The 23395-nt window shown below is 40.9% G+C and overlaps 1 protein-coding gene across 1 annotated transcript in view; it reads left to right on the top strand.

Annotated features, from left to right (window-relative positions):
- The first annotated feature begins 926 nt into the window (after window positions 1-926).
- The window catches only part of LOC133577758 (kelch domain-containing protein 1-like), a 37970-nt gene continuing 15501 nt past the window's right edge, over window positions 927-23395 (top strand). Inside the window, exons 1-10 of the mRNA XM_072912700.1 lie at window positions 927-1198; window positions 12159-12229; window positions 12316-12433; window positions 17048-17160; window positions 17238-17328; window positions 17391-17489; window positions 19923-19997; window positions 20091-20149; window positions 20226-20338; window positions 21861-21933. Of these exons, the coding sequence (XP_072768801.1) occupies window positions 1112-1198; window positions 12159-12229; window positions 12316-12433; window positions 17048-17160; window positions 17238-17328; window positions 17391-17489; window positions 19923-19997; window positions 20091-20149; window positions 20226-20338; window positions 21861-21933 (899 nt within the window). The 5' untranslated portion in view covers window positions 927-1111. The remainder of the gene's footprint in view (window positions 1199-12158; window positions 12230-12315; window positions 12434-17047; window positions 17161-17237; window positions 17329-17390; window positions 17490-19922; window positions 19998-20090; window positions 20150-20225; window positions 20339-21860; window positions 21934-23395) is intronic.

Genomic DNA, 23395 nt, shown 5'->3' with positions numbered 1-23395 from the left:
ATTGGATTTTAACCAATTTAAAACATGTCATCAAAATTCTAAAATGTATCTTAATCAGGAAAAATGACTAATGATGTTCCATAAATTATTTTTTTAATTTTTTCAAAAAGATTCAAATTAGCTAGTTTTTCTCTTCTTTTTGTCGGTTGAATTTTGAATTTTAAAGAGTCGAAATTGAAGATAAACTATGTTTCAAAATTTTATTGTAATTTTTTTTGTGTTTTCTCCTCTTTTAAACCATTCAATTAAGTGTTTTTTTTCATCATTTATTCTCTACAAAAAACCTTCCGTAAAAGGAAAATAAAAAAATGTACGACGGAATGACAGACAGAAATACCCATTTTTTTTAATATATATACATTTATTTATTTAGCTATTCTTGTTTGAATCACACTTACGTGTAACTTACAAATGACAATATATTTATTTATTTAAGTGTGTATCAAACTGGTAGCCCTTCGCATTAATCAGTACCCAAGAAGTAGTTTTTGGTTTCAAAAAGGTTGGTGACCCCTGTACTAGGGCATCAAATCAGTGTCAGTTGAGTCGGTCCATAGGTTGCCTGTAGGGATTTTTAATGTCCAGCAGATGTCAGTATTTAGTGACACAGTATCGACACAGTATCAATACAGTTTTGCAATGTGTCGAAACGCTTCATGACGCCTCATCAACCCATCACTAATAATAATAATAATAAAGCCTAATAGGCTCCTCACATTGCGCTCCCTAATTAAAAAAATAAAAGTAAACATGTCATCAATGAGCGTGGCAGTCACGCGCACACACAAAGAGTTAAGGCGAATAAAAGGGCTGTGACGTCACACAGGTGAAGGTAATCGCTACTAATCACGTGCCCGCGCTGAGCCAAGTCCTAATTAAATCGATCGCACCTGCGCGCGACAGGTGATGTTTACAAAGGGAGCCGCCCGCGCGCGCACGGGGGAAAGCCTCGTGCACGGCCGGGGAGGAGCGCGTTACGTGACGTGACAGCGCCTTCAACATTACAACTCTCTTCCTCCTACGCGCCGCTCGTCCTCTCCGCCGCACCTTTTCTTTGCTTTCTTTTCTTTTATTTACACTTTTAGCGGCTTTTAGGCACCAGAAGTTAGCGATGACTGCGTCGACCAGCCGCCTGGAGAGGATCAACCACTCGGCCTTCATCCACGACAACAGCCTGCACGTCTTGGGGGGCTTCCAGGTGCGTCGCTTTCAACACCATCACGTCACGTGACGTCACCTGTGCACACCAACAGTGCCATACGTCACCTGTGCAATGGTACCATCACCTGACGTCACCTAGTGCACTTGGGATGACCGGTGACATCACCTGTGCACTTGGGATGCCAGGTGAGGTCACCTGTGCACTTGGGATGCCAGGTGAGGTCACCTGTGCACAGGTGGTGTGTACACTGTCAACCCTGCAGGAGGTTGATGTTTGCTTTGTTTAAAAAAAAGCCTCAAGTGGATGTCGCAGTGAAAAGTTTCCATGTGGAACATTTTACAGCAGTGGTGTCCAAAGTGTGGCCCCGGGGGGTCTTTTGCAGTCCGCAGCTGACTTTTAAGGGCCCACGCTACAAATGCTAATTAATATCTCAAATGGAAATAAAAGCAAGTGAAATTTAATGAGACAAGTTGACTAATAAAACAAAGCTGCCATTCTCCAATCAATGTTAGGAATTATTGACATATTTAAGGCTCCAATTAGTCCAAGTTGACCAAAAATGACACTTTGAAATTATGATAAATATAAATAAATCATAATTATAATAAATAGTGTTCGCTAGTGATGGGTTGATGAGGCGTCATGAAGCGTTTCGACACATTGCAAAACTGTATTGATACTGTGTCGATACTGTGTCACTAAATACTGACATCTGCTGGACATTAAAAATCCCTACAGGCAACCTATGGACCGACTCAACTGACACTGATTTGATGCCCTAGTACAGGGGTCACCAACCTTTTTGAAACCAAAAACTACTTCTTGGGTACTGATTCATGCGAAGGGCTACCAGTTTGATACACACTTAAATAAATAAATATATTGTCATTTGTAAGTTACACGTAAGTGTGATTTAAACAAGAATAGCTAAATAAATAAATGTATATATATAAAAAAAATGGGTATTTCTGTCTGTCATTCCGTCGTACATTTTTTTTTCCTTTTACGGAAGGTTTTTTGTAGAGAATAAATGATGAAAAAAACACTTAATTGAACGGTTTAAAAGAGGAGAAAACACGAAAAAAAAATAAAAAAAATTTTGAAACATAGTTTATCTTCAATTTCGACTCTTTATAATTCAAAATTCAACCGACAAAAAGAAGAGAAAAACTAGCTCATTTGAATCTTTTTGAAAAAATTAAAAAATGAATTTATGGAACATCATTAGTCATTTTTCCTGATTAAGATACATTTTAGAATTTTGATGACATGTTTTAAATTGGTTAAAATCCAATCTGCACTTTGTTAGAATATTTAACAAATTGGACCAAGCTATATTTCTAACAAAGACAAATCAGTATTTCTTCTAGATTTTCCAGAACACAATTTTTAAAAGAAATTCAAAATACTTTGAAATAAGATTTCAATTTGATTCTACAGATTTTCTAGATTTGCCAGAATATTTTTTTTGAATTTTAATCATAGTAAGTTTGAAGAAATATTTCACAAATATTCTTCGTCAAAAAACCAGAAGCTAAAATATTTATTATTCTTTACAATAATAAAAAAAATTTTTTTTACTTGAACATTGATTTAAATTGTCAGGAAAGAAGAGGAAGAAATTTAAAAGGTAAAAAGGTATATTTGTTTAAAAATCCTAAAATCATTTTTAAGGTTGTATTTTTTCTCTAAAATTGTATTTCTAAAAGTAATAAGAAGCAAAGTAAAAAATAAATGAATTTATTTAAACAAGTGAAGACCCATCCATCCATCCATTTTCTACCGCTTATTCCAAGTGAAGACCAAGTCTTTAAAATATTTTCTTGGATTTTCAAATTCTATTTGAGTTTTGTCTCTTTTAGAATTAAAAATGTCGAGCAAAGCGAGACCAGCTTGCTAGTAAATAAATAACATTTAAAAAATAGAGGCAGCTCACTGGTAAGTGCTGCTCTTTGAGCTATTTTTAGAACAGGCCAGCGGGCGACTGATCTGGTCCTTACGGGCTACCTGGTGACCGCGGGCACCGCGTTGGTGACCCCTGCCCTAGTATACAGGTAAAAGCCAGTAAATTAGAATATTTTGAAAAACTTGATTTATTTCAGTAATTGCATTCAAAAGGTGTAACTTGTACATTATATTTATTCATTGCACACAGACTGATGCATTCAAATGTTTATTTCATTTAATTTTGATGATTTGAAGTGGCAACAAATGAAAATCCAAAATTCCGTGTGTCACAAAATTAGAATATTACTTAAGGCTAATACAAAAAAGGGATTTTTAGAAATGTTGGCCAACTGAAAAGTATGAAAATGAAAAATATGAGCATGTACAATACTCAATACTTGGTTGGAGCTCCTTTTGCCTCAATTACTGCGTTAATGCGGCGTGGCATGGAGTCCATGAGTTTCTGGCACTGCTCAGGTGTTATGAGAGCCCAGGTTGCTCTGATAGTGGCCTTCAACTCTTCTGCGTTTTTGGGTCTGGCATTCTGCATCTTCCTTTTCACAATACCCCACAGATTTTCTATGGGGCTAAGGTCAGGGGAGTTGGCGGGCCAATTTAGAACAGAAATACCATGGTCTGTAAACCAGGCACGGGTAGATTTTGCGCTGTGTGCAGGCGCCAAGTCCTGTTGGAACTTGAAATCTCCATCTCCATAGAGCAGGTCAGCAGCAGGAAGCATGAAGTGCTCTAAAACTTGCTGGTAGACGGCTGCGTTGACCCTGGATCTCAGGAAACAGAGTGCACCGACACCAGCAGATGACATGGCACCCCAAACCATCACCCAACCATGCAAATTTTGCATTTCCTTTGGAAATCGAGGTCCCAGAGTCTGGAGGAAGACAGGAGAGGCACAGGATCCACGTTGCCTGAAGTCTAGTGTAAAGTTTCCACCATCAGTGATGGTTTGGGGTGCCATGTCATCTGCTGGTGTCGGTCCACTCTGTTTCCTGAGATCCAGGGTCAACGCAGCCGTCTACCAGCAAGTTTTAGAGCACTTCATGCTTCCTGCTGCTGACCTGCTCTATGGAGATGGAGATTTCAAGTTCCAACAGGACTTGGCGCCTGCACACAGCGCAAAATCTACCCGTGCCTGGTTTAGGGACCATGGTATTTCTGTTCTAAATTGGCCCGCCAACTCCCCTGACCTTAGCCCCATAGAAAATCTGTGGGGTATTGTGAAAAGGAAGATGCAGAATGCCAGACCCAAAAACGCAGAAGAGTTGAAGGCCACTATCAGAGCAACCTGGGCTCTCATAACACCTGAGCAGTGCCAGAAACTCATGGACTCCATGCCACGCCGCATTAACGCAGTAATTGAGGCAAAAGGAGCTCCAACCAAGTATTGAGTATTGTACATGCTCATATTTTTCATTTTCATACTTTTCAGTTGGCCAACATTTCTAAAAATCCCTTTTTTGTATTAGCCTTAAGTAATATTCTAATTTTGTGACACACGGAATTTTGGATTTTCATTTGTTGCCACTTCAAATCATCAAAATTAAATGAAATAAACATTTGAATGCATCAGTCTGTGTGCAATGAATAAATATAATGTACAAGTTACACCTTTTGAATGCAATTACTGAAATAAATCAAGTTTTTCAAAATATTCTAATTTACTGGCTTTTACCTGTATACAATAATATAAATATTTCATTTAGGATTATTTCATATCTTCATTTAAATAAAAATATATTTGTATCTTTTTTAGATACAGTCAATAAATAATGTGAACATGTATCATAACATGGAAATCTAAGAGAACGTGTTGTGGATGATTGTGGACTGGGAATTGTTTTAATTTTATTTTTTTACACATTTTTAATTTAAAAAAAATTCCGACGTATTACATTTTAGACGATTTCTCTTCTTAGTTATTATTTCTCGGGCTGTAGAAAAGAGCCGCTCACAGGGCACAGAGGAGGCGACACAGTTGGCGTATCGGTCACGTGACCAAAACAGCTCATGATCGGTCACGTGACTTTCTAAAACCGACACAGGGTTTTGCTCTATGAGCTCGACGCATGCGCCGATGCATCGATGTTGCCGGACCCATCAATAGTGTTCGCCATAACAAAGAATAAACTATTTTACAAAAGGAATAAACTGAACAAACATGAAAAAAATCAACTTTGAAAAATATTGAGTTGGGACTAGGGTTGTACGGTGTACTAGAATAGCTACTTCTAAATCACTAATCCTGGTCACCGTGGCGACAAAGTTAGTTTCGTACAAGTAGCATTATCACCGGAGGACGAGGAATAGCTAAACATGCTTCACTACACACCGTAGGAGGATACAATAGCTCACCACCATCACAATGTAAACAAACGCCATGGGTGGATCTACACCTGACATCCACTGTAATGATACCAAGTATCTAGCCGATACTACTATGATTACATCGATATGTTTATAAAGTCAGTAAATACGTCCCTGGACACATGAGGACTTTGAATATGACCAATGTATGATCCTGTAACTACTTCGATACCTAAATGTGTGGTATCATCCAAAACTAATGTCAAGTATGAAAGAAGAGAAGAATAAGTGATTATTACATTTGAACAGAAGTGTAGATAGAACATGTTCAAACAGAAAATAAGCAGATATTAACAGTCAATGAACAAGTGAATTAATCAATTGTTACAGTTTGTCCCTCATAATGTGTATAAAATAATAGGTGTATAAATGACACAATATGTTACTGCATAGACTAATTAGGAGTCTGTTTGTTTACTTACTACTAAAAGACAAGTTGACTATTTTATTTAAGGACTAAATGAGAATAATAAACATATGTTTCATGTACACTAACATTTGTTCTTACAATAAAGACAATAATGACAGTTTTTGTGCTCACCTTTTATTTAGAAAAGTATTGAAATACATTTAGGTTCCGGTACCAAAATATTGATATGGAGACATTAGTTGAAGAACTTGTGATTTTTTTTATACAATCATTACTCAAAAAATAATGAATTAAAATCAATATATCAAAGTATTGACTTAATGACTTCACATCAAATATTCCACTTTCAACATTTTTGGGGGTAAAAGATTGCATATTTAGTGTTCCATTAAAACATGTTTTTGTCAAACAGGGTGAAACATTTTTGACTTCATATTGTTGTAGAGATTGAAGTGTTGAATAAAAAAAAATACAAAAATGACTTATTTTAAAGAAAAATTATGACTGAGACCCATCTGGTTCCCTGGGGCCAAACTTGAGGGGACCCCTAAAAGTAATAAAAATACATTTTGTATTGGTTTTAGAAATGAAAAATATAAAAATAGCCCCCGCTCACTTTGATTTTTATTTTGTTATTTTTTTAAGACCCATCTGGTTACCAGGGGCCAAACTTGAGGGGACCCCTAAAAGTAATAAAAATACATTTTGTATTGGTTTTAGAAATGAAAAATATAAAAATGGCCCCCGCTCACTTTGATTTTTATTTTGTTATTTTTTTAAGACCCATCTGGTTACCAGGGGCCAAACTTGAGGGGACCCCTAAAAGTAATAAAAATACATTTTGTATTGGTTTTAGAAATGAAAAATATAAAAATGGCCCCCGCTCACTTTGATTTTTATTTTGTTATTTTTTTAAGTGTGGGGCCCTTGCCGGAAAAAGTTAGGACACCCTGTTTTGTGCAAGTTTTAGTCCAAATGTGCTGACCTAAGCGTTTTTAAAAGCAGAAGCTGTTCTATTGTTTATATTATTTGAATGTAGTGTTGCCTTCTACCATGACAAAATGTCAAGTCCTTCAATCCCAGGTGCGGCAACACTTGCCCAGAGGGGCCCCAATGTCATTTTCTTTAATGAGGCCCAAAAATCAGCCTGACAAGATAAATCTGCTACAAAAAAGTATCTTTTTTTTATTTTTTTGACCTTCAGAAGTGTCATTGAGCATCACACTGCTTGAAGAATCTGACCTTCAGTTCTCTTCAAGGGGCGGGGCCACACCCGAGCAAAATTCTTACCTGTCAATCACACATAAGGGCCTGTTACTTGTGTGGAATGTGCGCAGAATGTTCAAGGGCCCGCAGCATGACACATCAAGTACAATAACATGTTTTTAAACTCTGTATTGTTTGTAAATGAGTGTCCAAGGGAAAAGTGTCTGTTTCCTAGCTTTACTTGCGTTGAAAGTCCCCCAATTATCCCCTCAATAGTGGCCCCTGTAGGATTTTCACAAATTGGCCCAGCCGCCGCTTTCACTGATCTTCAAATTTGGTTGGGGACGTCTCTCCTGAGAGGACGAACAAAAAAAGTCTAAAGTAGCCATGTTTGAAAACAAACAGGAAGTCGGACATTTTGTTCGTTTTTTTGGGCCAAAATCAGAGTTAGTTACTTGTAAGATGGCGCCAAGTATCCGAATTTTCAGGAGTAACCATATAAAATGAGCTAAAAAGTTAGCATGCTAACATTTGCATGCTAATAAGAGACGTTGGCATACTTCCAAGATGGCGCCAAGTTACCGGAAATCATCATTTTTAGGTTCAAACACACAAATGAGCTATAAACCGAACACAAATTGGTAGCATGCTAACATAGAAGACAATGGCATACTTTCAAGATGGCGCCAAATAGAAAAAAAATCATGATTCTTAGGTTAAAACCTAAGAAATTAGCGAAAAAGCTAGCAAAAAAAGCATGACATGGTAGCACGTAAGAGGTAATACCTAAAGGCACTATTTATCGGTGTAAACATAACTTATTAGCTAAAGTTTGGATAAAATGTTAGCTTGCTAAAATCAACATGCTAATATAAGAGGAGTTGGCATACTTCCAAGATGGCGCCGTGTATCAAAAATCATCTTTTTTTTTTTTTTTTGCTTAAACACTCAAAATTAGCGAAAAAGCTAGCCAATGTTAAAGTAGCAATGATTGTCACACACACACACACACTAGGTGTGGTGAAATTATTCTCTGCATTTGACCCATCACCCTTGATCACCCCCTCCTAGGTGAGGGGAGCAGTGAGCAGCAGCAGCAGCGGTGGCCACACCTGGGAATAATTTTTGGTGATTTAACCCCCAATTCCAACCCTTGATGCTGAGTGCCAAGCAGGGAGGTAATAACTCCCATTTTATAGTCTTTGGTATGACTCGGCTGGGGTTTGAACTCACAACCTAGCATGCCAACATAGGCATGCTAATATAAGAGACGTTAGCATACCTCCAATATGGCGCCAAGTTTCAAAAATTCTCATTTTTAGGTATAAACATACAAAATTAGCTAAAAACCTGGCAAACAATTATTAGCATGCTAACAGTAGCATGCTCTTATAGAAGACGATAGCATACTTCCAAGATGGTGCCAAGTATCAAAAATTCTGATTCTTAGGTTTAAACATAAGAAATAAGCGAAACGTGACCGGGTAAGAGGAAATACCAAAAGGCACTATTTGTAGATTTAAACATACTATATTTGCTAAACAGTTGGGATAAAATGTAGCATGCAAACAACAACATGCTAATACAAGAGGAGTTGGCAGACTTCCAGGATGGCGCCATGTATCAAAATGCATGTTTTTTTGTTGTAAACACTCAAAATATATATAATATAATATTATATAATATATATAATATAATATAATAATAAATAAGTTAACTTTAACTTGTACTTTAACTAAAAATGCGAAGAAGACTTGTTTCTTCAGCATTGTCCACGCCTTTAAAGTCAGGACTTTGGGAAGGTCATTCTAAAACCTTCATTCTAGCCTGATTTAGCCATTCCTTTACCACTTTTGAGGTGTTTGGGGTCATTGTGGTCACCTGCTTGACTGTAGCTTGCTTTCTGATCAGCAGGGGCTTGTATGCAGGAATTAGCATCACATATCGATGGTCTGAGGAGCCGGGGCGGGGTGCAGTTTTAAACGCGTGCTTAATATTGCTGTACACCATGTCCAGTGTGCAGCTTTTAACGCGTGCTTAATATTGCTGTACACCATGTCCAGGGTGCTTCCACCCCTGGTTGCAAAATTCACATATTGATGAAAATGGGGGAACACATTTTTCATATTAGCTTGATTAAAGTCCCCTGCCACTAATGAAATGAAATTTCGTTCTTATCTGTACTGTAAAGTACAAATTTGAAGGACAATAAAAAGGAAGTCTAAGTCTAATTGTCCTGTTGGAACACCCAACTGCGCCCAAGACCCAACCTCCGGGCTGATGATTTTAGCTTGTCCTGAAGAATTTGGAGCTAATCCTCCTTTTTCATTGTCCCATTTAAAGCAGCAGTTGCATTGTGGGAATTTTTCCAGTTCAACAAACAACTTCGTTTTTTTGTCCTGATTAAGAGGAATTATTTGACGGTTGAAGTGGGTTGAAAAGTAGTCGCCAGAAAAAAGGGTGGAAATAGGGCTTTGCAAAAAAAATGGAATTTTGGAAAATCCTGGATTTTTTTTTAACTTGGAAAAATGATAGTTTGAATGTCCAGGATGAGTGGAATGTGTTGGAGGTGGAATGGGTTGAAAAATTTGGAAATTTTGCAACTTAGAAAAATGTCCCATTCATTTTGAATGGGGAAAAATGTCCCGGAAAACTGAATTCTTGTAAATCCGGGAATTTTTTAAAATTGTTGAAGAAGAGCACACGTGAAAATGTGGGAATTTTGGAAAATCCTGGAATTTTTTTTAACTTGGAAAAATGATAGTTTGAATGTCCAGGATGAGTGGAATGTGTTGAAGGTGGAATGGTTGCAATGAGTTGAAAAATTTGGAAATTTTGCAACTTGGAAAAATGTCCCATTCATTTTGAATGAAGAAAAATGTCCTGAAAAACTGAATTCTTGGAAATCCGGGAATTTTTTAAAATTGTTGAAGAAGAGCACACATGAAAATGTGGGAATTTTGGAAAATCCTGGAAAAAATTTTAACTTGGAAAAATGATAGTTTGAATGTCCAGGATGAGTGGAATGTGTTGAAGGTGGAATGGTTGCAATGAGTTGAAAAATTTGGAAATTTTGCAACTTGGAAAAATGTCCCGAAAAACTGAATTCTTGGAAATCCGGGAATTTTTTTAAATTGTTGAAGAGGACACAGTTTTGAAAATGTTGAATATTTTGGAGTTGGAATGGTTTGAATCAGATGAAAAATTGTGGAAATTTGAAAAATGTCCCATTGATTTCAATGGGAATTTCATGAAAATGTGTGAATTTTGGGAAATGCGGGAATTTTTTTTAGAAAATGTTAAAAGACTTGAATTTGGAGCTAATCCTCCTTTTTCATTGTCCCATTTAAAGCAGCAGTTCCATTGGCAGCAAAACAGGCCCAGAGCATAATACTACCACCACCATGCTTGACGGTAGGAATGTTGTTCCTGGGATTAAAGGCCTCACCTTTTCTCCTCCAAACATATTGCTGGGTATTGTGGCCAAACAGCTCCATTTTTGTTTCATCTGACCACAGAACTTTCCTCCAGAAGGTCTTATCTTTGACCATGTGATGTCAGAAAAAGGAGGATTAGCTCCAAATTGTTCAGGACAAGCTAAAATCATCAGCCCGGAGGTTGGGTCTTGGGCGCAGTTGGGTGTTCCAACAGGACAATGACCCCAGACACACCTCAAAAGTGGTAAAGGAATGGCGAAATCAGGCTAGAATGAAGGTTTTAGAATGGCCTTCCCAAAGTCCTGACTTAAAGGTGTGGACAATGCTGAAGAAACAAGTCCATGTCAACACATTTAGCTGAACTGCAGCAATTTAGTGGTCAAGTGGTCAAGCAGAAGCTTGTGGATGGCTACCAAAAGCGCCTTATTGCAGGTAAACTTGCCAAGGGACATGTAAGCAAATATTAACATTGCTGTATGTATACTTTTCACCCTCACATTTTCAGTAGAGCCATAATAAATTCATAAAAGAAGCTAACTTCATGAATGTTTTTTGTGAGCAACAAGTATGTGCTCCAATCACAAAAAAATAAGAGTTGTAAAGTGAAGACAGCCATGACATGATGTCCTTTACACGTGTACGTACACTTTTGACCACCACTGTATGTCAGCCACTTCCTGAATTGGTCTTTTTTTATTTAAAGCGGTTAGCAAGCAACTTCTGATATGAAATGTGGACGTAGATGGAACTCTACTGTTATTTTAACAGTCTTTAAAAAAAATAAAAAAATAAAAAGTATATAATGCTATGTATTCTGGGGCGGCATGGCGTAGTTGGTAGAGCGGCCATGCCAGAAACCTGAGGGTTGCAGGTTCCCTCCCCGCCTCTTACCATTCAAAATCCCTGCCGTTGTGTCCTTGGGCAGGAAACTTCACCCTTGCCCCCGGTGACGCTCACACCGCTGAATGAATCATGAATGAATGAATGAATGATAGGTGTAAATGAATGATGGGTTCTCACTTCTCTGTGAAGCGCTTTATAAATCTAATCCATTAATCATTAATTAGTCTAGGTGTTCTGAGCCTGAATATGTCTTATTCTGCTCACCGTGCCACCCAGTGGTAACAAATGTTACTGACATTAGTGTACCTAATAGTGTGTCCCATCAGGGCTTGCATTATGTTGCATAAAATAAAAAGTATTGTGCATGTTGCTAGAACAATTGTTTGTAAATGATCACATTACATTGAGTTCCTGGCAGGGGGACGGGAGCTGTCTATGGGTCCTACCAGGAGGAAGGCTCCTAAAACTCCACTGTGACTTCAAAGCAGACAGATTGCAGGATCTGCCCAATTTCCAGACGAGCTCTTTTTGAAGTATTTTACGAACCATTTTTGAGCCATTTTACCACGTCTCCCTTTGAACTGTTCGGTAACCAAAGGCAACGCTGTTTACGACCCACTTCCCTCTGGAAGCAGCTGTGGTCAGGTGGGGGGGAGAAAGTCAAATAAAGGAGTGCAGAGCGTGCTGAGATACTGTGCAAGGGTAGTGTGTCCAGACGTGTCTCCTCAATTGAGTCCAAATTTAATTCTTTGCCTCTTGTCTTGTTTAATAGATGTCAGCAGTGTTTGAAGCTGACACATGTTGTCTCCAGGTGGTGGATGGTGAGGACGTGCGGCTCCCCTGCTCAGAGATGTGGGTGTGTGACATGGACAGCGGCGCATGGTAACGTCCTCCTGGCTCTTTTTTTTTTTTTACCATACCCAACGATTCGGAACCGGAGCGTACAAATACTTGTTGTTTTTCACCAGGGAGCGGCGGGAGATGAGCGGCGACACGCCCGGGGACCTGACGGGCTTCTGCGGCTCCTGCGTGAACAACTCCTTCTACGCCTTCGCGGGATTGGACCCGCGTGGTTACAGCAACAAAGTGAGACGCTACAGAGAAGTACACTTTTTATTTTATTTTATTTTACACACCAAGTCTGCGCTTGTCCGAGCAGCGGGACACAAATGTTAGCCTAGCTATGGGAGCTACATGCTAAAGCTACAGTAGATTAGCTTGTTTGAGCATTGAAAAAATAGACTTAAAAATGACGGATCATAAATCTTCAGTGTGACGTCACTTGATTGACATTCACAGCACCCGAGGGTCTTGTGAGGTGACGCTGGCTGCTGCCTTGATCATTAAGAAAAAATGACCGACAGCAAGGCGAGAAACAATTTTTATTTCAACCGTACCTGCCGTCAAAAGCCTAAAGACCGACCGCACGGTTCCTGTCTTCACAATAAAAGCGCTGCTCCATCCTGCCCGCGCTAACAAAATAAGAGTCTCAGAAAACTAGCGCACACAAGCTAGCAAGCTCCGGAGTTTGCCGCCAATGTATTTCTTGTAAAGTGCATAAAAAGGAGTGTGGGGGCTGGACAAACTTTCATGTGGTATTGGACAGAAAGGAGGACTTTTATTGTGAAAAGTGGAGGTTATCGTCACTACTGTCTGACTCCAATCAATGCAAGTCATCACAATCATACCAACTTATGTTACGTACATACAACAACAAAATGATGAAAGTTTCATGGCTGCCTACTTGGTGGTTTCCTGTAGCGAGCTAGCTTCCAATCCAATCCACTTTATTTATATAGCACATAGGGCTGCAACAACTAATCGATTATAAAAATAGTTGGCGATTAATTTAGTCATCGATTCGTTGGATCTATGCTATGCGCATGCGCAGAGGCTACGTTTTTGTTTTTTTTAACCTTTTATTTATAAACTGCAACATTTACAGACAGCTGAGAAACAATAATCAAAATAAGGGTGTAACGGTACGTGTATTTGTATCGAACCGTTTCGGTACGGGGGTTTGGGTGCGGAGGTGTACCGAACGAGTTTCCACACGGACATATTAAGTAAAAAGGGTGGAAATAGGGCTTTGCAAAAAAATGGAATTTTGGAAAAATCCTGGAATTTTTTTTAACTTGGAAAAATGATAGTTTGAATGTCCAGGATGAGTGGAATGTGTTGGAGGTGGAATGGTTGCAATGAGTTGAAAAATTTGGAAATTTTGCAACTTGGAAAAATGTCCCATTCATTTTGAATGAAGAAAAATGTCCCGAAAAACTGAATTCTTGGAAATCCGGGAATTTTTTTTAATTGTTGAAGAAGAGCACACAGTTTGAAAATGTTGAATATTTTGGAGTTGGAATGGTTTGAATCAGATGAAAAATTGTGGAACTCTGAAAAATGTCCCATTGATTTCAATGGGAATTTCATGAAAATGTGTGAATTTTGGGAAAAGCGGGAATTTTTTTAACCTTTTATTTATAAACTGCAACATTTACAAACAGCTGAGAAACAATAATCAAAATAATAGGGGTGTATTTGTATCGAACCGTTTCGGTACGGGGGTTTGGGTGCGGAGGTGTACCGAACGAGTTTCCACACGGACATATTAAGTAGCGTACTGCACGTTGTGTAAACAATACTCAAAATGCCGGACATTTGAGGCATTTAAGAAACTCCGCCCTGACAGCTCCGCAAAAGAGGACATGTCCGGTGAAAAGAGGACGTGTGGTCAGTCTATCCTAGCCCGTTAGCCGCTAGCATGCTAGCAAAAGAGGACATGTCCAGTGAAACCGATCGCTGCTAGCATGCTAGCAGCTAACGGGCTAGGATAGACTGACCATACGTCCTCTTTTCACCGGACATGTCCTCTTTTGCGGCGTTTCTTAAATGCCTCAAATGTCCGACATTTTGAGTTAGGGTTGCGTGTATTTTCAATGTATGTTCAGGGTTAAGAAGGGGTTAAAAACAAAACAAACAGCAGCATTGGTGAGGGAGGGGCAGAGACAGAGAGAGAGAGAGAGAGTTATGATAAACGCGCATGCGTTGCCAGGCTCTGATTTTTATCCATATATTTATCACATTTAATTTTTTATTATCTATAGCAGGGGTGTCAAAAGTGTGCATTTTTGTAACATTTTCCTTGTTTTATTTGGCAAGTTGAAAGAACATGGCGCCGGTATGCTGTTTTTTTTCAATAAAATACTGGAAAGGATAGAAATGTAGTTTGTCTCTTTTATCCAATTATTAATCGATTAATCGAAGTAATCGACAGATTAATCGATTATCAAATTAATCGTTAGTTGCAGCCCTAATAGCACATTTAAACAACAAAAATGTTTCCAAAGTGCTGCACAACAATATTAGAAACAATATTCAAAAATTATCCTTAGCTCCACCAATAAATATAAAACCAATAAAAAAACAATATGAAAATAAATATGATTTAAAAACGATTTTAAAGGGTTAAACCAATTAAAATAGTAAATAGAAATCAAATTGTATAAAAAACAGAGGACCACACAACTCACATAGTGTTAAAAGCCAAAGAATAAAAGTGGGTCTTAAGACGAGACTTAAAACAGTCCAATGTGGGCATACTTGCCAACCTTGAGACCTCCAATTTCGGGGGGTGGGTGCGAGGGGCGTGGTTGGGGGCGTGGTTAAGAGGGGAGGAGTATATTTACAGCTAGAAGCTAGAATTCACCAAGTCAAGTATTTCATATATATATATATATATATATATATATATATACATACACGAAATAATTGACTTTCAGTGAATTCTAGCTATATATATATATATATATATATATATATATATATATATATATATATAAGAAATACTTGAATTTCAGTGTTCATTTATTTACACATAAACACACACATAACACTCATCTACTCATTGTTGAGTTAAGGGTTGAATTGTCCATCCTTGTTCTATTCTCTGTCACTATCTTTCTAACCATGCTGAACACCCTCTCTGATGATGCATTGCTGTGTGGCACGCACAAAAGTCAAATGCACTAGATGGCAGTATTGTCCAGTTTAAGAGTGTCACAACATTGCTGTTTACGGCAGACGGACTGCTTTACTGTAGACGTTCTTTATATTGTGGGAAAGTGGACTCAGGTCCGCATGGAGCTGGAGGGGGCGTGGTCTCCAGCTCCGCCTGAATTTCGGGAGATTTTCGGGAGAAAATTTGTCCCGGGAGGTTTTCGGGAGAGGCGCTGAATTTCGGGAGTCTCCCGGAAAATTCGGGAGGGTTGGCAAGTATGATTTGTGTTGGCATCACTATGTGACGTCACAGGAAAATGGACGGGTGTATATAACGATGGTTAAAATCAGGCACTTTGAAGCTTTTTTTTAGGGCTATTGCGTGATGGGTAAAATTTTGGAAAAAAACTTCGAAAAATAAAATAAGCCACTGGGAACTGATTTTTAATGGTTTTAACCCTTCTGAAATTGTGATAATGTTCCCCTTTAAAAAAGCGAGGGGGGGACTGGGTCTGTGGGACAGGACCAGGGTTTTAGTTTGTCGACTATCCCTGTAAGCTCAGACATGGACACAGACTCCAAGAGACTAAACACAGCCGAGCACTGAGTGGCCACGTTAAAACTCAATGGAGAAGGAGATTCTCCATTGTCATCGATTCTGTTCATAACTTTTATGGACAGAATTTCTAGGCGCAGTCAAGGCGTTGAGGGGATCTGGTTTGGTGGCTGCAGGATTAGGTCTCTGCTATTTGCAGATGATGTGGTCCTGATGGCTTCCTCCGGCCAACATCTTCAGCTCTCACTGGATCGGTTCGCAGCCGAGTGTGAAGCGACTGGGATGAGAATCAGCACCTCCAAGTCCGAGTCCATGGTTCTCTCCCGGAAAAGGGTGGAGTGCCATCTCCGGGTTGGGGAGGAGATCTTGCCCCAAGTGGAGGAGTTCAAGTACCTCGGAGTCTTGTTCACGAGTGGGGGAGGAGTGGATCGTGAGATGGACAGGCGGATCGGTGCGGCGTCTTCAGTAATGCGGACGCTGTATCGATCCGTTGTGGTGAAGAAGGAGCTGAGCCGGAAGGCAAAGCTCTCGATTTACCGGTCGATCTACGTTCCCATCCCCACCTATGGTCATGAGCTTTGGGTCATGACCGAAAGGACAAGATCACGGGTACAAGCGGCCCAAATGAGTTTCCTCCACCGGGTGGCGGGTCTCTCCCTTAGAGATAGGGTGAGAAGCTCTGTCATTCGGGGGGAGCTCAAAGTAAAGCCGCTGCTCCTCCACATCGAGAGGAGCCAGATGAGGTGGTTCGGGCATCTGGTCAGGATGCCACCCGAACGCCTCCCTAGGGAGGTGTTTAGGGCACGTCCGACCGGTAGGAGGCCACGGGGAAGACCCAGGACACGCTGGGAAGACTATCTCTCCCGGCTGGCCTGGGAACGCCTCGGGATCCCCCGGGAGGAGCTGGACGAAGTGGCTGGGGAGAGGGAAGTCTGGGCTTCCCTGCTTAAGCTGCTGCCCCCGCGACCCGACCTCGGATAAGCGGAAGAAGATGGAAGGATGGATGGATGGAGAAGGAGAAAGAATAAAAGCAACCTTGTCATTAAAGGAGATACATTTTTCTCAAGTTTCACTTGTCATCTCAGCCATCATTCCAGATCCTTCTGTTCTCCACATTCCTGCTGTCTGATGAGACATTCCCTGTGCAGATGTTCAGCGTGGACCTCACACAGCGCAGCTACCCATGGAGGACGGTGGTGGCCTCCCAGGGAACGCCACCCTCACCCAGGACCGACCACAGCTGCTGGGTGCACGGCGAGCGGTGAGGACTGACTCTCAGCAGACAGGTGAGTCCGGGCACACAGCCGCCTGTTACATTGTCCTGGTGCTCGGCTGCAGGCTGGTCTACTTCGGGGGCTACGGCTGCAAGACCATCTCTGAGGTGAGGAACATGCCGTCGTGGAGCTTCGTGATTGAAGACATGTCCTGGGTAAGTGCTGATGTCACCTGAGGTACCAACGGTTTTTACTGGGCCCCTTTTGTCCTGGTTAGACCATCATCGGAGGCACCTTGTTCCGCTACTGGGGCTGGAACAACGAGGTCAACGTGTTCGACACCCGCACCAGGACGTGGAGCGTACCCGATACTCAGGTTGGCCTCACCTTTTTTACCTGTCAACGTCACAACCTGCTAGCCTAATGCTAACTAAACTGTCAAAACCCCGAAGTTGGCACACTATGTTCAATGTTTTGTGCTTTGGGAGACCAGGGCCTCACCTTTCCAGTTTTTCAGCATATTGATTGATTTATTATTTATTGATACTTAGGTTGGCCTCACCTTTTTTTACCTGTCAACGTCACAACCTGCTAGCTTAATGCTAACTAAACTGTCAAAACCCCGAAGTTGGCACACTATGTTCAATGTTTTGTGCTTTGGGAGACCAGGGCCTCACCTTTCCAGTTTTTCAGCATATTGATTGATTTATTATTTATTGATACTCAGGTTGGCCTCACCTTTTTTACCTGTCAACGTCACAACCTGCTAGCCTAATGCTAACTAAACTGTCAAAACCCCGAAGTTGGCACATTATGTTCAATGTTTTGTGCTTTGGGAGACCAGGGCCTCACCTTTCCAGTTTTTCAGCATATTGATTTATTTATTATTTATTGATACTCAGGTTGGCCTCACCTTTTTTTTACCCGTCAACGTCACAACCTGCTAGCCTAATGCTAACTAAACTGTCAAAACCCCGAAGTTGGCCCACTATGTTCAATGTTTTGTACTTTGGGAGACCAGGGCCTCACCTTTCCAGTTTTTAGCATATTCATTTTTGCCACCAAATGTCCTCCGGTGAACCCCCTAAAAGCCGACCAACTCTTACTCGATAGCGTTAGCTTGTAGCTAGAGTTGGACATAACTTAGTTTTTCCAAGCGAGAGTGTGAAGCACAAAGATCATCCAAAACGTGACCAAGTTTAGTGAAGTCTCCCGACTAACCCACCAGTGCCTCCATGGAAAATGCCCCCCTCTACTACTCACCCCCAAATCCTCCACACCACACCTCCGCTCCGGACAGGCTAACCTCCTCCAACCTCCGAGGACAAAGCTACGAACAACGGGAGACCGGGCTTTCTGCTCCGCCGCTCCCAGTCTGTGGAACGCTCTCCCTGACCACCTGAGGGCACCACAGACTGTGGATGCTTTTAAAAAAGGCTTAAAACCCTTCTTTTTTTTTAAAAAGCCTTCTTTTTTTTTAGATATATGCATACTAGTTGTAGCTATTTGGCTGTTCTAGTTTGTATTTTTTTATTTTAATTTAAATTTAAAAAAATTTTAACTTTTTATTTTATTTTATTTTTTTATTTTTTTAATACGCTGTAGCACTTTGAGGTTGTTTACTCAATGTAAAGTGCTTTTTTACAAATAAAATATATTATTATTATTATAAGCATATAGTTGAATATCTAAACATTTATCCATGAAAATATGGAGAAGCTGTCGATGTTTGACAGAGATGACATTGAAGGCTGCTCTCCAAGGTCAATACTTCATAAAATGAGCAGTTGGTTGTGCTACACAACCGTAAAATGTTTCTTTTGCTAAAATTGTGCTGCTTTGAGGGCCCAAGGAGCACCGTGTAGGTTTCTCTTTAAGGGTTTCACAGAACCATTCCACTCTTATCTCGAGGTACCAAAAGTATCATTACAAAAATGGACATTAGTTCCAGAAGCTTCTTCACAGCTCCATCCGTGGGATCTAGCGCACAGGTGTCAAACTCAAGGCCCCGGGGGCCAAAAAGCACCGTGTAGGTTTCTCTTTAAGGGTTTCACAGAACCATTCAACTCTTATCTCGAGGTACCAAAAGTATCATTACAAAAATGGACATTAGTTCCAGAAGCTTCTTCACAGCTCCATCCGTGGGATCTAGCGCACAAGTGTCAAACTCGAGGCCCCGGGGCAAAATCTGGTCCGTCATGTCATTTAATTTGATAGGATCCAGCCTCACTTGGCCCTCTGTCAGGTTCAAACACTGATGACATCTATTAAACAGACAAGAAGCAAGGAATCATGCAGAGACACAGTTCATTTTGGCCCAATGCGGAGAGACGTTTGGGGCTGCACACTCAGTTACGCTCTAAGGCACAGCCCACGTGTTCCTCTATTTATTCGGGAGGTCCCTGGTTACATCACTGAGGCTGCTTCTGAAGGAAGGGGGGGTCATTTCAGCAGCCCCAGTTAGACACAATATATGATTATTCAGAAATGGAAATGTGCTGACACTCGTGATATCACCCTGTCTCTGCTTTGTCTGCGTCACGGTACTCCATGTTCTGGACACAAACACTGATACGAGACGACTCGCAATCTTGGATTTGCAAGTCGTCTCTTTGCGCAGATAGAAAAGTACAACTTCAGCACAATTGATAATAACTATAGCAACGGCCTTTAAGCATAAGAGTTGTGTGATAACTTCCACATAATTATGAAAACAGACTTAACCATTACAGTGAAAATCAGCATCTTTGCGCCTGAAACTAGAACGTGGAGGATGTGGGCGGTCCTAAAGTCTGCATGTGGTCCACAGGGTCCGGCCCCGGCCCACCGAGGCTGTCACGCCAGCAGCGTGTTGGGGAGCAAAGGTTACGTGTGTGGCGGCGTGGTGAGACTCCCATGATGCACCAGTGACAAACATCTGTAAATAAAACTTTTTCTTGTTGAACATCCTCTTCCGGTGGCCTTCCATGTTCTGCAGGAAAGTGCCGAGTTGGACCTCTTCTGCCTGGACCTGAACCAGTGGACCTGGACTCAATTGTAACTCACTCAGTCGCTGGCACTTTGACACTTTCATGTGTTCTTAACCCTTTCCTTTTTCTTTTTTTTTTATTAGCGACTTCTCCTCGTCCCGCGCGCCCATGGGCCGCTCCGTGCACACCATGACGCCCACCTCCCAGCACACCCTGCTGGTCTTTGGCGGCCTGGGCGTGGACGGCAGCACCCTCAGTAGGTGTCGCCTTCGCTTCTACGCGATATTGCCAAAAGTATTTGGCCACCCATCCAAATGAATCACTAATCACTTGGCCCTGTGTATCACATCAAGCACTTAGTTTCTACAAACATTTGTGAAAGAATGGGCCGCTTTCAGTGATTTCCAGCGTGGGACCGTCATAGGATGCCACCTGTGCAACAAATCCAGTCCTCGCTCCTAAATACTCAAGTCAACTTTATTATAAGAAAAGTGAAGAGTTTGGGGAACAACAGCAACTCAGCCGCCAAGTGGTAGGCCAGGTAAACTGACAGAGAGGTCAGCATAGTGCAAAGACTTTCTGCACAATTCATGTCACCTTCCAATTAGCCCACGTACAGTACGCAGAGAGCTTCATGGACTGGACTCTTACTATTATGTTAGATCCACTATGGACTGGACTCTCACAATATTATGTCAGACCCACTCGACATCCATTGCTTTCGGTCTCCCCTAGAGGGGGGGGGGGGTTACCCACATATGCAGTCCTCTCCAAGGTTTCTCATAGTCATTCACATCGACGTCCCACTGGGGTGAGTTTTTCCTTGCCCTTATGTGGGCTTTGTACCGAGGATGTCGTTGTGGCTTGTGCAGCCCTTTGAGACACTTGTGATTTAGGGCTATATAAATAAACATTGATTGATTGATTGATGGAATGGGTTTCCATGGCCGAGCAGCTGCATCTAAGCCATAAATCACCAAGTCCAATGCAAAGCGTGGGATGCAGTGGTGTAAAGGACATCACCACTGGACTCTAGAGCAGTGGAGACACCTTCTCTGGACTGATGAATCACATTTTTTCCATCTGGCAATCTGATGGACCAGTCTGGGTTTGGAGGTTGCCAGGAGAACGCTACATTTCGGACTGCATTGTGCCGAGTGACATTTGGTGGAGGAGGAATTATGGTGTGGGGTTGTTTTTTCCCAGGAGTTGGGCTTGGCCCCTTTAGTTCCAGTGAAAGGAACTTTGAATGCTCCAGGATACCAAAGCATTTTTGGACAATTCCATGCTACCCAACCTGGTGGGAACAGATTGGAGCGGGCCCCTTCCTCTTCCAAAGTTCATAAAGACATGGATGTGGATGAACTTGACTGGCCTGCTCAGAGTCCTGACCTGAACCCGATAGAACACCATTGGGATGAATTAGAACGGAGACTGAGAGCCAGGCCTTTTATGTGACCTCACCAATGCGCTTTTGGAAGAATGGTGGAAAATTGCTATAAACACACTCTGCGACCTTGTGGACAGCCTTCCCAGAAGAGTTGAAGCTGTAATAGCTGCAAAAGGTCATATTGAACCCTATGGGATGGGACTTCAAGGTCATGTGAGTCAAGGCAGGTGGCCAAATACTTTTGGCAATATAGTGTATCCTATCTCCTTGTACCTAATGAAGTGACTGTCCTGGCAGCTTATCACTTCCTGCACAAAGTTGAAGGCCACTCTTGGAAAAACACGAAAACCAACCTTTTTTTTTTTTTTTTCCTCTCAATTGTTTCCAGACGACGCCTGGAAGTTTGACACGCTCAGACGAGAGTGGCGGGAGATAACACACCCGCACAAGGACAAGCCCAGGTAGGACACGCCAAGCTTTCCTTGTTCTTTTCTGGAATCCCAAATATGTGTGACATATACAGTAGAGTTTAAAAGGGCCACTTTAAAGAAGTGACATATACAGTAGAGTTTAAAAGAGGCCACTTTAAAGAAGTGACATATACAGTAGAGTTTAAAAGAGGCCACTTTAAAAAAGTGACATATACAGTAGAGTTTAAAAGAGGCCACTTTAAAGAAGTGACATATACAGTAGAGTTTAAAAGAGGTCACTTTAAAGAAGTGACATACAGTAGAGTTTAAAAGAGGCCACTTTAAAGAAGTGACTTATACAGTAGAGTTTAAAAGGACCACTTTAAAGAAGTGACGTATACAGTAGAGTTTAAAAGAGGCCACTTTAAAGAAGTGACATACAGTAGAGTTTAAAAGAGGCCACTTTAAAGAAGTGACATATACAGTAGAGTTTAAAAGAGGCCACTTTAAAAAAGTGACGTATACAGTAGAGTTTAAAAGAGGCCACTTTAAAGAAGTGACATACAGTAGAGTTTAAAAGAGGCCACTTTAAAGAAGTGACATATACAGTAGAGTTTAAAAGAGGCCACTTTAAAGAAGTGACTTATACAGTAGAGTTTAAAAGGACCACTTTAAAGAAGTGACGTATACAGTAGAGTTTAAAAGAGGCCACTTTAAAGAAGTGACATGCAGTAGAGTTTAAAAGAGGCCACTTTAAAGAAGTGACATATACAGTAGAGTTTAAAAGAGGCCACTTTAAAGAAGTGACATATACAGTAGAGTTTAAAAGAGGCCACTTTAAAGAAGTGACATATACAGTAGAGTTTAAAAGAGGCCACATTAAAGAAGTGACATATACAGTAGAGTTTAAAGATGAGATGTTATCGTGTTCATTTTACTTGTAATGAGTAATTTAATTACTTTTCGGTCAGTTTTCAACGCCATTAGCGATAGCTTGTACGTAACGTAGCACGCTAGTTTGCATGTGGTTTTATTTGTGGACAACAAGACGGCGTCATGAGTGCAGGAAATATCGTTTTACTGGTGGAAGCGACAAGCAGTATCGCACCAACATGAAGTTGATATCAAAGAGGAGGAGACCAGGTCACACTGACACAGCAGACAACATAAACACACGATGGGAATAACGACCAACAACTCAATGAAATGACAAACCTGCCATCCAAACAATACCCCGTTTGTTGACAAGAAGATATTGGCGCCATGGAAGCACACACAATATGAAGCGGAGGTAACACAATCCGGTGAAAAGACACAATAGAGCCGACAAAAAAAAGCTAAAACCGTTGAAACCCTCGATGACATCACTTGGCAACAGGCCCCTCAACCCTCGATGACATCACTTGGCAACTGGCTCCGCCTTTTAAAGGAACAGACACACGCACATGGAAGCTCTTTCAACCACAGATGACAGATATTTCAAGTCATTACTTTCCCTACTAATTATATTTTA

Source organism: Nerophis lumbriciformis, linkage group LG39, assembly GCF_033978685.3.
Source record: "Nerophis lumbriciformis linkage group LG39, RoL_Nlum_v2.1, whole genome shotgun sequence".
Classification (NCBI taxonomy): Eukaryota; Metazoa; Chordata; class Actinopteri; order Syngnathiformes; family Syngnathidae; genus Nerophis; species Nerophis lumbriciformis.
Note: the sequence above shows the minus strand (reverse complement) of the source record. Positions and strands in the feature narration are given on the sequence as shown.